At 38.0% G+C, this 13,360-nt stretch overlaps 1 protein-coding gene across 1 annotated transcript in view; it reads left to right on the top strand.

Annotated features, from left to right (window-relative positions):
* BRCA2 (BRCA2 DNA repair associated) overlaps nucleotides 1–13,360 on the top strand; it is a 616,646-nt gene that overhangs the window by 152,299 nt on the left and 450,987 nt on the right. Inside the window, exons 12-13 of the mRNA XM_086935127.1 lie at nucleotides 4,652–11,785; nucleotides 12,153–12,251. Coding sequence (XP_086791253.1) covers nucleotides 4,652–11,785; nucleotides 12,153–12,251 — 7,233 coding nt within the window. The remainder of the gene's footprint in view (nucleotides 1–4,651; nucleotides 11,786–12,152; nucleotides 12,252–13,360) is intronic.

Raw genomic sequence — 13,360 nt, 5'->3', positions numbered from 1 at the left:
GTAATAGTGGCATCGGTTATGGAGATACTGGTTGTGGTAATGGTGGTAGTAGTGGTGATTAAAATAGGTGTGGTTGGTGATACGTGTTGCAGGTAGCAATGATAGTGTTGCTGGTAGTGGCAATGCTGGTCATAGTAGTACTCGTAGCAGAACTGTCGGTGGTAGTGATGATGCACTATGCAGGATAGAGGGCTTGGCCGTAAAAAAAAAAGTATTGGTAGACATGCAGGTTGAAGGTGAAGCTCCTCTGAAAAGCAGTGCTCGAGCCCAAAATCCATTAAATAATCAAGGGTGACAAGCGAGCAGGAGCCAAGACTGCCTCAGTAGGGTGATACCTAGAATATACAATGGGGTAAACCCTTATTCATTTGAGTCCTGGGCATGATAAACAATATAAACGCAATATCTACTTTTACCAATTTCGATCCGCGTTTCTTGAATCATTTACTGTAGATGGGCTGAAACGTCAACATCCTGTTAAATTGAATTGCCTGGGTTTGTTGATTTAACTTTCAGTAAAAAAAATACAAATCGGAACATTGAAGGATTTTTTTCTGTAGATTTCCTTGTATATTTGATACACCAAGCAGGATTGCTTCTATTTTGATTTGTGTATATTTGCGTTTTTGTCTCAATCTATCACCTTATACCTGAGCACTGCACCATATCACTTAAGGAGTATGTTGGAGCACCTGCACAGATAAACTGAAGTCTGTGTTCTCTAAATTGCGTAAATTCTTCATTCATTTAAGTTTGTAGGGGACCAGTACAGATTCTGTAAATTCTAACGTGGTAAGAGTATATTTTATAAATTAATCTAACAGACTTATTTGTGTTTGTATGGTTAGTAGGGTGAGATGTAGAGCTGGACTAAGCAGGAGCCGGGATCACTTGAGCTGCAGTGTGGTGAAGAATGAAGGCAGAAAAGGTGATTAAACCTTAGTTAGCCACAATATAGTGGTAACAAAGAGGGCAGATGAGGAGCTGGGTCCGCAAACAGAAGGCATAATATAGTTTGAGGAAGATTAGCGTTAGTGGTGCAGTAGGGTTCTCTTGGATATGTTTTCCTGGAGATTCCTCAAGTTATGACCTTCTTCCAGGTGTGTAACTGCCTCCAATGTTCGTTAGAAAGACATTGAGGCTGCCTCAAACATGCTTTATTTTTCTATTGCACATCAAGTAAAGCCTGATTTCCTTTGTCAATATTTGCTTTCCTTCCATTGTCTCCAGCAAGTGAGTTAGGATGTCTGGAAAAGTCCAACTTGTCCCTCGTGGCTTTACAGTAACTTAATGTTGTGAGCCTTGTCCTGCCTCCTCAATATGTCTGTACGACCCAGTTAAACTAGACCTGTCTTAATATTTAGCTGAAATTGTTCGAAATTTCTGGTATTGCACTAAAATAATAATATTTTTTCTTGATTATATTTCTTCAGCCTGCAAGTTAGCTGATAGGCCACTCTCTACATGTGTGCAGGAGTCTACATGTGTGCAAGAGTCTACTAGTGCAGATACCATAACAATGCCATGACTATTTGCAAAGGAACCTGATGAAGATGCTCCCCATAGAGCTGGGTTTCTTTCACACCCTTTACGTTTTTAGGTTTACATTGATTTCGAAAAGAAATGTAATCTGATTTCATGATGTTACTTTAAACACATTTTTACGATTCTGAGCTTGTGAAACAAAGGACCATCTGGGAATGGGTGCTTGCTTGTTTCTTACAGAAACGGAAAAGTAGAGTGGCAATTCTTTCTCCAGATTATCAGGGATGGGGAAGATGCGAGTTGCCTTGTTCAGTGACATGCCCTCCTTGGACTATGTAAAGTAAATAATCTGTGGTCTTCTTTCTCCAAATTACTGGCTTTGTTTTCCCCGAGAACAACGTTGACTCTGACCGTAAGTTATTACACTTTAGTAGATGGCAAGTAACCCATGAAGGTCATTAGCTACTCTGTCAGGATCAAAAGGTGAGGGACCACTGAATTTTTGTTTTCCTCTGAAATGTCTAATATTGACCTCCATTCTTTTTTTGTTATTAGGAAAGCAGATTACAGGGGAACAGTATAAACCAATCTTTCTGTCGATATCAGAGAAGCCACATATAAATTAAATTACCATCCCAATAATAAACCATAAATCTTAAAATAGAGTCCATCCATGCTAGATCTTAATCAAACCTGTTAAAATATAACAGAGGATCGCTGTTCTTTGGGCATGCATGTAGAGGCGGTGCAGGCTATGGAGCATTTTGCCTAAAAATACCTGTGGGGACTTAAAAACGAGACCCACGAAAAGGTCCCAAATCTTCATTTTATTCTTATCTACTCATTGCATTTAATTTGAGGACAAACCAGGAAACAAAAACGACAGGAACCTACCGGTGTTTCAGCATTTATGGTGGGTATGCCCTGACTTCAAAAGATCTTCTGCCGCAATGCCTCGGTTTGGGATAATGGTTTTTGTCTTACTGTTTTTTAGGGCATTTGGGGGTTTTCACACACCAGGATAGGTTGGGAATATTCAGGACTTTCAACATCTCATGCAGGACTGTATTGTCGAAACTGGAGGACTCCGCTGGCAGACAGCACAGCTGTTTTGCATCGTACATCTGGGAGTCCCAGCCGACTCTTGCCAATGGGCAATTTTAAACACTCAGAGTGACTTGAGGGAGTTTTTGGTTCCACAAAAATGTACATACAATCTGGTCCCATTAAACAAAATAAGAATTATCTAGTTTATAGGAGACAGCAAGAAAAAGAAACAGAAACAAAGATGAATTGACACCTTAATGAGTGCAATTCTAGCAATTAACGAGAGCAGGAGTCCCCTCAGAATCTCCAAAATGTTATCTGTCTTCTTCAGGACTGGATTAGTTATCCCGAAAAACTCTCCCTGTCTATCTGAAAAATATGTCCCTAGCTATCTCTTTGTGCCCATTTTATAGTTCCCTTTCAGAACAGGAGAAAGAGCTTCTGCAGAGACATTGGAAAATAAACATGTTGTCTTGGCTTCATTTATCTCATAATCCTCCAGGGCAGTAAAAGCCTTTATTATTTGTAGGGCCATATTTATGTTATCCAATGCTGATGTTAAATACAATACCCCTCATCTGCGTGTAGCCCAATACAGGTGTTGAAATCTGTCTACTTTGACGCAGGGCCTGGGCCAGTGGTTTTATAACCAAAGCAAATAATAGTCGCGAGAGGGGACACCCCTGATAGGTACCTTGCTCCAACACTATATCCCCACCTGCGAATTGTTAATAACCAATTGGGCCCATGCTTTGGTATAAGGGCTTGGATCCACCTCATGAGTTGAGGTGGAACTCCGAAGTTACTCTTAGTATGAAATGAAAACTTCCAGCTCACAAGATCAAATGCCTTTTTTGTGTCCAATAGGATAATACCTTCCGGGATAGTGTATTGACACCAGATCAATAAATTCAGCCATAACCTGAGTATTTATGAACATGGTTCAAATTCTGGGAAAACTGGTTTGATCCAAAGACAGGGGCGTGGCCCACAATGTTGATCCAATTGGCTGAGCCTTTACTGTGTAGTTTATAATCTGTATTTAATAAAGTGATTGTGAAGTGACCGGAGTTTTTGATATGTCATCCACTTTAAAGACCTATTTGAGGCCTGCATTCTGATAGTGTCTTGTTTTTCTGCATAATCGACCACCAGAGAACCATACAGTTTTTGTCTGTACAAAAATATGTTCATTCAACAGACTGAAAGAAAAGAAGATTAAATAGTTCAAATTAAACAATGTGATTTTCCCGTGTAGTTAGCTGGGACATCTCCAGATTGTTTAGTTGTCTTACTATGACAAAAGCCACCATTAAAATACATTTGAGAAATTCAGGTCTATGCACTACAAAATCCAAAACAAAGAGCAACTGTTTTTGACCCCTAGAATGATTGTCCTTTGCTACAATGACATCGTTGAATGGTGGTTTAAAAACTATTCATGTAATTGGCCTTCTTACAGCAGATCAAGGTGCAAAGGAAAGGCTCTGCATTTTCTTGCATATTTCTGTAACGTGTTTGCTATAGTCATTGTTCAAGTTATAAACAACTGCCTCCATTCCAAAATTGGACAAAGCAACGCGTGCAGATCTGTTAGTCCTGAAAGGATGTTCTTAAACACCCATGGTACACACAGACACACATGATCAGAACCTGTGTTCATGAAATGTCTAAACTTGGGCTTAACTCACTAAGGGACTTTTTTCCCGATTGTTTATGAAACAAGGGAATATGAGCCCTGTCACACTCACAGGGAACCCAATTCCTTAGTATTTTCAGGAGAATGTGGTTAACCACATACATAGATAGCCTGCAGTTTTGATATGTCATATTAATGCATAGGAATAGTCTCTGATCCCCACATTGTATGTTCACGCAGTGGTGTGACCGGTTTTTGATATTCACTTCAATATTCTTTAGCAGTCTATTCACCAGTAAAATACAGTATTAACAACGCATGTATTAGTAATCGATGTAAGAGAAGGTAACCAAAGTCGTAAAAAAAAGTGCACATGCCACATATTTGATGCACTAAGCAAGCCAACTATAACTTGTAGTAAATTTGTGTATATGGTCTGTGTAATGAACTGCATTTCCTCAGTTTTCCTTTTTTTTGCAGGTGCAAAAACTTCAAGGTTTGACACATCCTCTGAAAAAAAGATATGTTGCAAAATTGATATCGAAACAAATCAAATAAATAAAATATTTTACAAGAATAATGATGATGAAATAACAAGTGAAACAACCTTTAAAGAAGCAGCATCTTTGCAAACTGCTGCAAAGCTAGGTTTGTCACCTGTCTCTGAGCAGAAGCAATCAATGGAAACGACAAATAGAAATGATTCTAGCATAAAACGGAAGGCTTTGGCCGCAGCAGCGCTCCTTGCAGCAAAGCGCTCCAGAATTGAACCCAGCAATGTGGATAATACAGTTGAGTTTGCCAAGAACACCAATTTAGTTTCAGGTTGCAGTAAGGATTCAGAACTTGATTGTCAGAAAGATCACTTTGAAGAGCCATTCAGCGTGGAAATGTGTTCTAGTAGTCTGGAGTTCATCAACACTCTAGAAAACTGTGATTCGAATATAATGCTGATCCAAGATAGGAAGAATGAAGAGACGACTTGCCAAAATGTATCAGCCGACGAAAATTGTATTTCTGATCTTGCTTTAAAACAACTCATGATGGTACCAAGTACAAACTGTGCATTATGTCACCTCCTTTCGCCCACTCAGAAGGCAAAATGTGTCTGTTCTCTGCCTAAGAAAGAAAAAGACCTGTACCTAAACTTGCATTCACTTGGGGCGGTTCAGCGGCCAAAGTGCATTGCTGCTGAGGGGGCAAGTAATGCAGTGTCTTTTCAAAATGCAAGCAAGAAGACAATTACTATTTGTAGCGAAAATATAGAAAATGTGCAGAAGTTGTTTGATAACACAGAATGCAGTTTTTCAAATGAAGTAATTTCTCAAGCTCCCCCCGTCTCAAAACCTAACTCGAAAGAAAAACCGGAGCAGACAGTTTTTAATGTGATCCCAAACGATGTTCCTACATGGTTTTTACCACATGCCCCTTCAGGGGCAGGTTTTGTCCCTTGCAAGAACATTACCGAATCACAACTTCCTTCCACAGAGAGATTATTAGAAAAACTGGGCCGATCCACAGAGTCATTTTCAAACCCTGCAATAGAAATTAAGCAGTTAGGAGGTACTTTTTCACATGGAACTCTTGCTACTTTTGCATCTACATTTAAGGTCAGTGTTGGCGACTTCAAAACTGCATCTGATAGGCCAATTCACATCAGTATGGGCAATGCCACAAAAGGCAAAAGATTGTTCAAAGAAATTGAAGATAGGTTTTGTACAGAAAATCAAGAAAACCTCACTTCACCGGGGAATTCACTATTTCTCTCGGTTTGTAATAAAAAAACTACTGATATGCCTTCTGTTGAATTTAAAACAGTGATGAGTAATCAGTTGAACATCTCAAAAAAGGAACTAAAGAAAGGTAGACAACAGTCTGAAGAATTTGTCAATTGCAGCACTGGTCTCAAATGTGAAAATGTGGACATTAAGGCGGATACAAAAGTTTTACCTGACTCTCAATCTTCGTTAAATCGTCTTGCGGAAGGATTTGGAACAGATTCTACTAAACAACCGGGCAGTTCTGAAAACATCCTAAAAGGCAATATATTTTTCCAAGAAATTGGAGAACACAATACTGCTGAAAAATTAAATGAAAATAAGGACATTAAACCAGATGTCAAAGTAATGTCTGCCTTTGATGAAAATGTACATTTGTCTGAATATCATGATCACACAGGTAGTCAAAATGGAAATGGAAACAAATTGGGAGAGTCATACCTTTTACCTAATTTTAACCCATCTGTTTTAAATGATCATACTAGTGAATTTAAAACCACATTAGAGAAAAAGATGCACATTTCAGAAAATAATATTGAGGAAAGCAAAATGACTTGTCAAGAAATCGAAGATCATTGCCTCAGTGGAAAAGTTCACACAGAAGTCACTATACATGATCCACCCATACTTCCTTTTGTTGATAAATTGGGTCCAAACCAGGTGCTTATTACATCCGAATCTGCAACCAAAATACAGACCCCAGCCACTCAAAAGGAGTTTTATAGAAGCAGAATGCATGTTCATGAAAATAAAACCTGTTTCTCTACAGGTGAAATAAATGTTTCAGTTGGTGGTTTTAAAACGGTCTGCCATGCACTAAAACATGATTCAGAAAACAAACGAAAAAAGGACGAAATATTGGTAAAAAAAATAGAAGAACAGTACCTTAATGGGAACATAAGTACACACGATAGCAAAATGGACTTCATAGGGTCTAGTTCAAAGTTTCCGTCTTGTTTATCTAAAACTGAATCTGTTATGCAAATCCAAACTTGTGGCTATCTTACTAAGAAGCATATTCTGTTAAACAAATTTGAAAATCAGTGTATTACAGAAGTATCTAAAAATACAGATTTTGTCAAAACATCAAACATATTCCCTGTTTTAAATGAGACCAACAAGAATGTGTCTTTTTGTGGCTTCAAAACTGCAAATAACAAATGGATACAATTGTCAGAAAATCAAGTAGAGAATGGCAAGATGATATTCAAAGAACTTGAAGGCAATTTCCAAAATAACCTTGGTCAGCATGTAGAGGAAAATATTTCAGTATTGTGTGTACAACAAGCTCGAGCAACCTCTCCTAGAGAGAGTGCCATTAATGAATCATGTGTTTTGGGGATAGGGGAGCCAAAGGATCTTGCTTTGATTAAAACACAGAGTTCTTATGATACTAGACACATTATTCAAAATCTTTCAACCATATCTTTATCTCAGCCCAGCCAGAGTTTGACAGAGAGCCAAAAAGCAGAAATTACAGAACTCTCCCATATGTTAGAAGAAAATTATAGCCAGTTTGAATTTACACAGCTCAAAAAAACAAGCAATGCCATAACAAGTGATACAAAAGCATTATCTATGACTGCATGTGAAATGACTCAACTTAACAATTCTGATATGTGGAAAGATGTGGATTTCAATGATAGCTTTGATACTGAAGTTCAGTTGGTTGATATCATACAACCATCTGGGACGCCAAACCTTAACAAAAGCTCTGCAATGACTCACAGTGTTAAACGCGAGGCTGTTGATTTAGGATATAAGACATTTGTACATCCACAGGTTAATGTTGAAGATGTGAGTGTTCTTGCCTCTTTACATGCTGTGCCTAAAGACAGTTTGACCGGTTCAAAAAGCTTTAGGTTAGCTACTGGCAAAAAGATTGGCTTTGATCATGATGTTAGACTCAGTGCAGGAAAATTATCCAGTGACACATTAGGTGCTGGTGAGGAAATGGAATGCATTGAAAGAAATTTAAAGAAACATGCCCATACTAGAACTGATAAAGCTACGTGTGGGTTTCAGCCAGGGAACCATTGTGACTCATCTAAGAGAAAGTCTTACAGTTGGGTCAAGCTGAATGAAAATATCTCAAAGCCCAACATGAATAATTGTGAGAGGATAATTACAGACGACCAGCATGAACACAGCACTATTAACAGTGGTTTTGTTAGTAGTATCCACAATGAACATATAGATGAAAATGTCAGACAATCAGAAAATAGGGTTTCTTCTAAGGGTGAGCTGCATAACTATGATTTACAACCGGGAATCGCCCACAATTCAGTAGAGTTAAAAAAAGTGGCTACATTTGAAACTGTTAATGCATTTAACTGTTCCAGTGATGGAAGTTGGAGTCATGAGCCTCTTGAGAAAGAGGTAAATAAAAATACCAACTACGTTCCCGGGGGCTTTCAAACTGCTGGGGGCAGAAATATTTTGCTATCTAAAAAGTCTTTGGATAAAGCACACATTCTATTACAGGAAGAATGTTCTAGCCCTTTATTGGTAGGTGAGTCATTGATAGAAGATGGCATACACAGGAGAAACACTGGCCTAATCAAAAGCACATCTGTCCTACTGAACACTGTTGTGCAAGAAACTCAGTTTTCAGATTTAAAAAATACAGTGATTACTATTGATCCCCGCACTTCCAACATGAAACTTCCTGAAGGGAGCATGAAAGGAATTCATACTTCTAGTGAAAAAAAGATATTAGTTACAGATCCATCACTGACTAACATAAAACATATTTATTTGGAAGATACATCATTGGTAGATATGAAACATGAGGTTAATGTAAGTTTGAATAAAATTGAAAAATATGAGCCCCTGGTTACAATTAATGAGATACTTGAAGGGTCACTGCCCGAAGAATATTATTCAGATACCACTTTTAAATGTAATAGTAGCAGAAAACAGCCTACGCATGTGAAATATGGATCTACTCTAGAACAGCATATGGAAGTTCCCACTAAAGAACCGTTCAAGAGAGACATTAATGTAAGAAATCCTCTCGAATTGGAAGTATCAAATCCTCTTCACAGTGGGTCAGAAAATTCTGATTTCCACTGTATAGAGAAATCTCCTATGTGCCTCAGTAATTCCTCTGAAGAATTTTCCACCGTACAGGGTAAGCTAACACATTTTAGTAAATCTGCCCTTCAAACAGGAAAGGACCTTTTTGTTAGAAGTGATTTTGCTGGAATAGCTCAAAATGATGTTTCAAAAATTTTTTGGGGTGTTGCCCTCAACAAAAGTGTTAAAGTTCCAAAAGGACAAGATGTTCTAGTAGAGGATTCTACACACATAACTGATTTAAACACAAAAGAAGGTGAGTTTAATAAAATCATGAATGTAGGTGAAATAATAGAAAATCTAGATTCAAAGCAAGTTTATGGTTTGAATAATTTTAATGATTCCAATACTAATTCATCTGACGTAAAAGCAGAATATAGTACTATTTTGCATGAACAGAAGATGAAGTCCATAATAATTGGGGATAAAAGTCATAGTAATTCAAAAGACACATGCCAAACTACACAAAGATTTGATGAACACATTAAAAACAATCCCCAGGACACTCCTGTTACAAATGATAATTCCTATTCAGAAACCAATTTGAAGGGAAAACAATCAATTATTAATAGTTGGGAGGCCAGGATCAAACATCTTAAAGGAATCGCTTTCACCACAGCAGCTGGTAAAAAAGTCAGTGTATCGGATGAATCTTTGAAGAAAGCCAAGCTGTTATTTGAGGAAGTTTGTAATAGTGAGGAATTTATTCTACCAAAGATTACTTCTATGTCCTTGGTAAATCAAGTTGAAGTTCCTGCTCCTTGTTCCCAGGCACCTGCAGATGCAGCTCGGAGCATTATGTTATCTAATAGTGTGCCTAGTGAAGCTAAGCTCACCAGCAAACAAAATGATTGTTCTTTTTCTGTTAACAAAGGGAAAGAAGTTGATGTACAAAACAATTACCTAAAGAATGTCAGAATCACATGTGCAGACATGGGAACTGAGAAAAAGTTACAAACCTATGGTGGTCAGACAACTGATAACTATGTTTCTAACTGTTATGACGATTCCGGATCTAAAGTAGATTCTGGTCCTTCATATAATTCTTTAAATAAAACAGGGCCGTTTAGTACAGCAAGTGGAAAACCTGTGCAGCTATCTGAGAAATCATTAAAAAAAGCCAAACAACTGTTTTTGGAAATTGAAAGCAGTTCACCAGTTAATGACAAAGATATGTTGACATTAAAATCCTCATGTAAGAAAGATACAACAATGAATGCAGAAAATGACAGTGTGTTTAATATAAACATCATGCCTGTTGAAGAAAAGGACTCCAGAAGCTCAATTGTGTGTCCTTTGCCCATTGTCGAAGGGAAACAAGGGTACTTACAAGAAAAATCCATAAAGCATGTCACAATGACATTTGCTGACAGGGGAACTGAGAACAAGTTACAAACCTCTGGTGGTCAGGCAGGTGATAGCTATGTTTCTAAATGTCAGGATAAGCATACTTACAAAGTAAATACTTCTTTAGAACAAACAGGGTTTTTTAGTACAGCAAGTGGAAAACCTGTTCAGCTTTCTGAAGAGTCCTTAAAGAAGGGTAAACAAATGTTTTTGGAAATGGAAAGTAGGTTACCAGCATATGACAAAGGTGAGTTTAATTTGAAATTTCCAAACAAAGATGATGATAAATTAGTGAATGCAAACAAAGACAATATGTTTATTACAAACCCTACACCTATTGAAGAGAAACACACCAGAAGTTCAATCGAGTTTCCATTTTCTACTGCCAAAGGTAAAAAAGTTGGTGTACTAGAAAAAGCTCTAAAGCATGTCAAACAGACATTTTCAGACATGGAAACTGAGAACTCTGATCAGTCATCTGGTTTTTCAGTTGCTGATAACCGTGTTGTTAAGTGTCAGGACAAGTCCACTTGCATTGGGAATTTTGCTGGGGGTTTTAATACAGCAAGTGGAAAAGCGGTGCAACTTTCTGAAGATTCCTTAAGGAAAGCAAGACAACTTTTTATGGAAATTGAAATTGAAAATAATAACTCAAAACCAGATAACAAGGACATATTTACAATGAAAACCCAATGTAAAGAAGTTAACCCAATGTTTGCAATAAAAGACATTGCGTTTAATACAAATGTTAAGCAAACAACACCACAAGATAGTGCAGATTCTAAAAAGCTAGTACATTTAAAGGCTAACAGTGGATTTAGCACAGCAAGTGGAAAGGAGGTTTTGGTTTCGGAAGACACTCTTGAAAAAGTTAAAAGCATGCTTAAAGAATGTGATCACCTCAGCAGCATTGAATATGATTCACTCAGTGAAGGACCGCAACCTGCTCCACCAAAGGAACCATACATGTGCAGCTTACCTCAACGTGGAGCACTATCAGTGAAAAAAAGAACTGCTAACCCACTCCAGAAAACGCAAGTAGAAAAGTCTATTCAAAACTCTTCAAAAACTGTGCACTTCTCTGAAATGCATGAACGTTTTCTTCAGAGTGAAGAAAGAATACCCACGGCATTACAACATAATTCGTTACATTACAATAAGTCCACTGTTCATAGCAACCCACACCGTAAAGCTGAAAATACTACAGACAATCTAAATGCACCATTTACTTCCTTTGTGAGAGCTCCAGAAAACTGTCAGGACAAAGAAGCAATGGAGAGTGCCAAAGCTTTCATGGAAGATGGAGAGCTGACAGAAAACTCTGTGATATATGCTGAGGAAATATGTCCAACAGAAGAAGAAAACAAGCAAAATGGGAAAAGACTTAGAACAGAAGAAGGCTTCTTATTTGGTACGTGCTAGCAGTATACTTCCACCCTTAGGAACCAGTGTAGGTAAATATTAAATGTGCCACTTGCAAACTATAGTTTTCTACAGGTCTTTGTGTTGTGAGTAAGATAGGAATTATTTTTCTAAAGTGTAACCATGGTACCATTCAGCTAGAATTGAGTGATTCGATATTAATGTGGCTATATTCTGAGTATCCAGCAAGATTTTTTTAAAGTAGCATTAAATAAGTAGTGGTGTGTATTTTACTCCTGTAACATTTTCTATTAGTGCTTTGACTGTTTTCATGAATGTGTGATGGAAATGACTTTTGATTTATTTAAATTGAAGAATATCCATGCAACGTCTAGCTAAATTATGTCTCTTTTTAGGTGAGCCGCCAATTAAAAGACGGTTACTGCCTGAATTTGACAGAACAATGGAGGCAAAGAGTTCATCCTCATTTAAGGCTATGACAAGCACACCAGATGGTATTCATTTTTGCTTTAAATTTGGCCATCTATTACATTACTGCTGCATGTTTACAAACAAATTACTATTCTCACTTGTAATGAACCCTTTCTAATATATTTCATATTTTAACAAAAGTGTTATAGAGGGTGAAAGACCTTGTTGCTTATTTCTTATTCTATCGAGAGTTTTGGCATAAAGAAAATGACCATTTGCCCTCAGCGTTCCAAGAAGGGAAAGTGTCTCTGAAGAACTCCATTAGTTAATCGTAACGCCCAAGTCAAAATACAGTAATGGGGAACTTGTCTTTAAAGAATCTTTTGTCGTCGGTCTGGAACAAATTGATTAACTTTCGTTGCTGCTCCACCTTGCACATTAAGACTCTGCCCATCATTTTTCAAAAATGTGTGATGTTCTAGTTCTTGGAAAGTACTGCCACTTTATAGGGGTACTGGGAGCCTAATTCTATCTACCTGGCAGTTTTGGTGTTTAGCAGGTTGCGTTGCCAGAGACCAAGGGCCTACAGTCTTTGATCCTGGGGAAGCGTGCCTCTTGGCACACTCACTTCAAAGACCAGCCTCTTTATCACAGATACAAATTCGGCCATCTGCACAAAGTTTGATAAGTGTCGATGGCTAGAGGGCCATCGCTAGGAGCCAATTCAAGGCAAAAGGTCAGATGTTAAGGGGGTGGATGTTTTGGTGGGTGACAGTGGGTAAGGGCGTGTCTCAAACTTATTTGGTAATAATTTGAATAGCATGCCTGAAGCTTCATCCTCTGCACTGGATGGACCTTGGTACCCGAGCCCACAGGTGATTTGCCCCCAGTGTCTCAGGGTGCATGCCTAGCTTACTAGCAAATCTTGCTACAATTATCACTCCTTGGATTGGCACACCACCAAATTAGATATTAATTAAGATGTACAGCCATATTGTGAATTTGTCAAAATGGAAAAAATATTAATTGGGATGGTAGATATCCTCACATCTGAAACCAATTAGAAAGTAGTTGACATGGAAACCTCCCTTAATCGTGTGCATCTGCTGTCTCTCCACATATTGTTTATTTCACTAGTCCGACTAGGAAATGTTACCACAACTGGTGAATTGGCCTTGACGACAGCTCAATG

The sequence above is a fragment of the Lissotriton vulgaris genome, chromosome 8, assembly GCF_964263255.1.
Source record: "Lissotriton vulgaris chromosome 8, aLisVul1.2, whole genome shotgun sequence".
Classification (NCBI taxonomy): domain Eukaryota; kingdom Metazoa; phylum Chordata; class Amphibia; order Caudata; family Salamandridae; genus Lissotriton; species Lissotriton vulgaris.
Note: the sequence above shows the minus strand (reverse complement) of the source record. Positions and strands in the feature narration are given on the sequence as shown.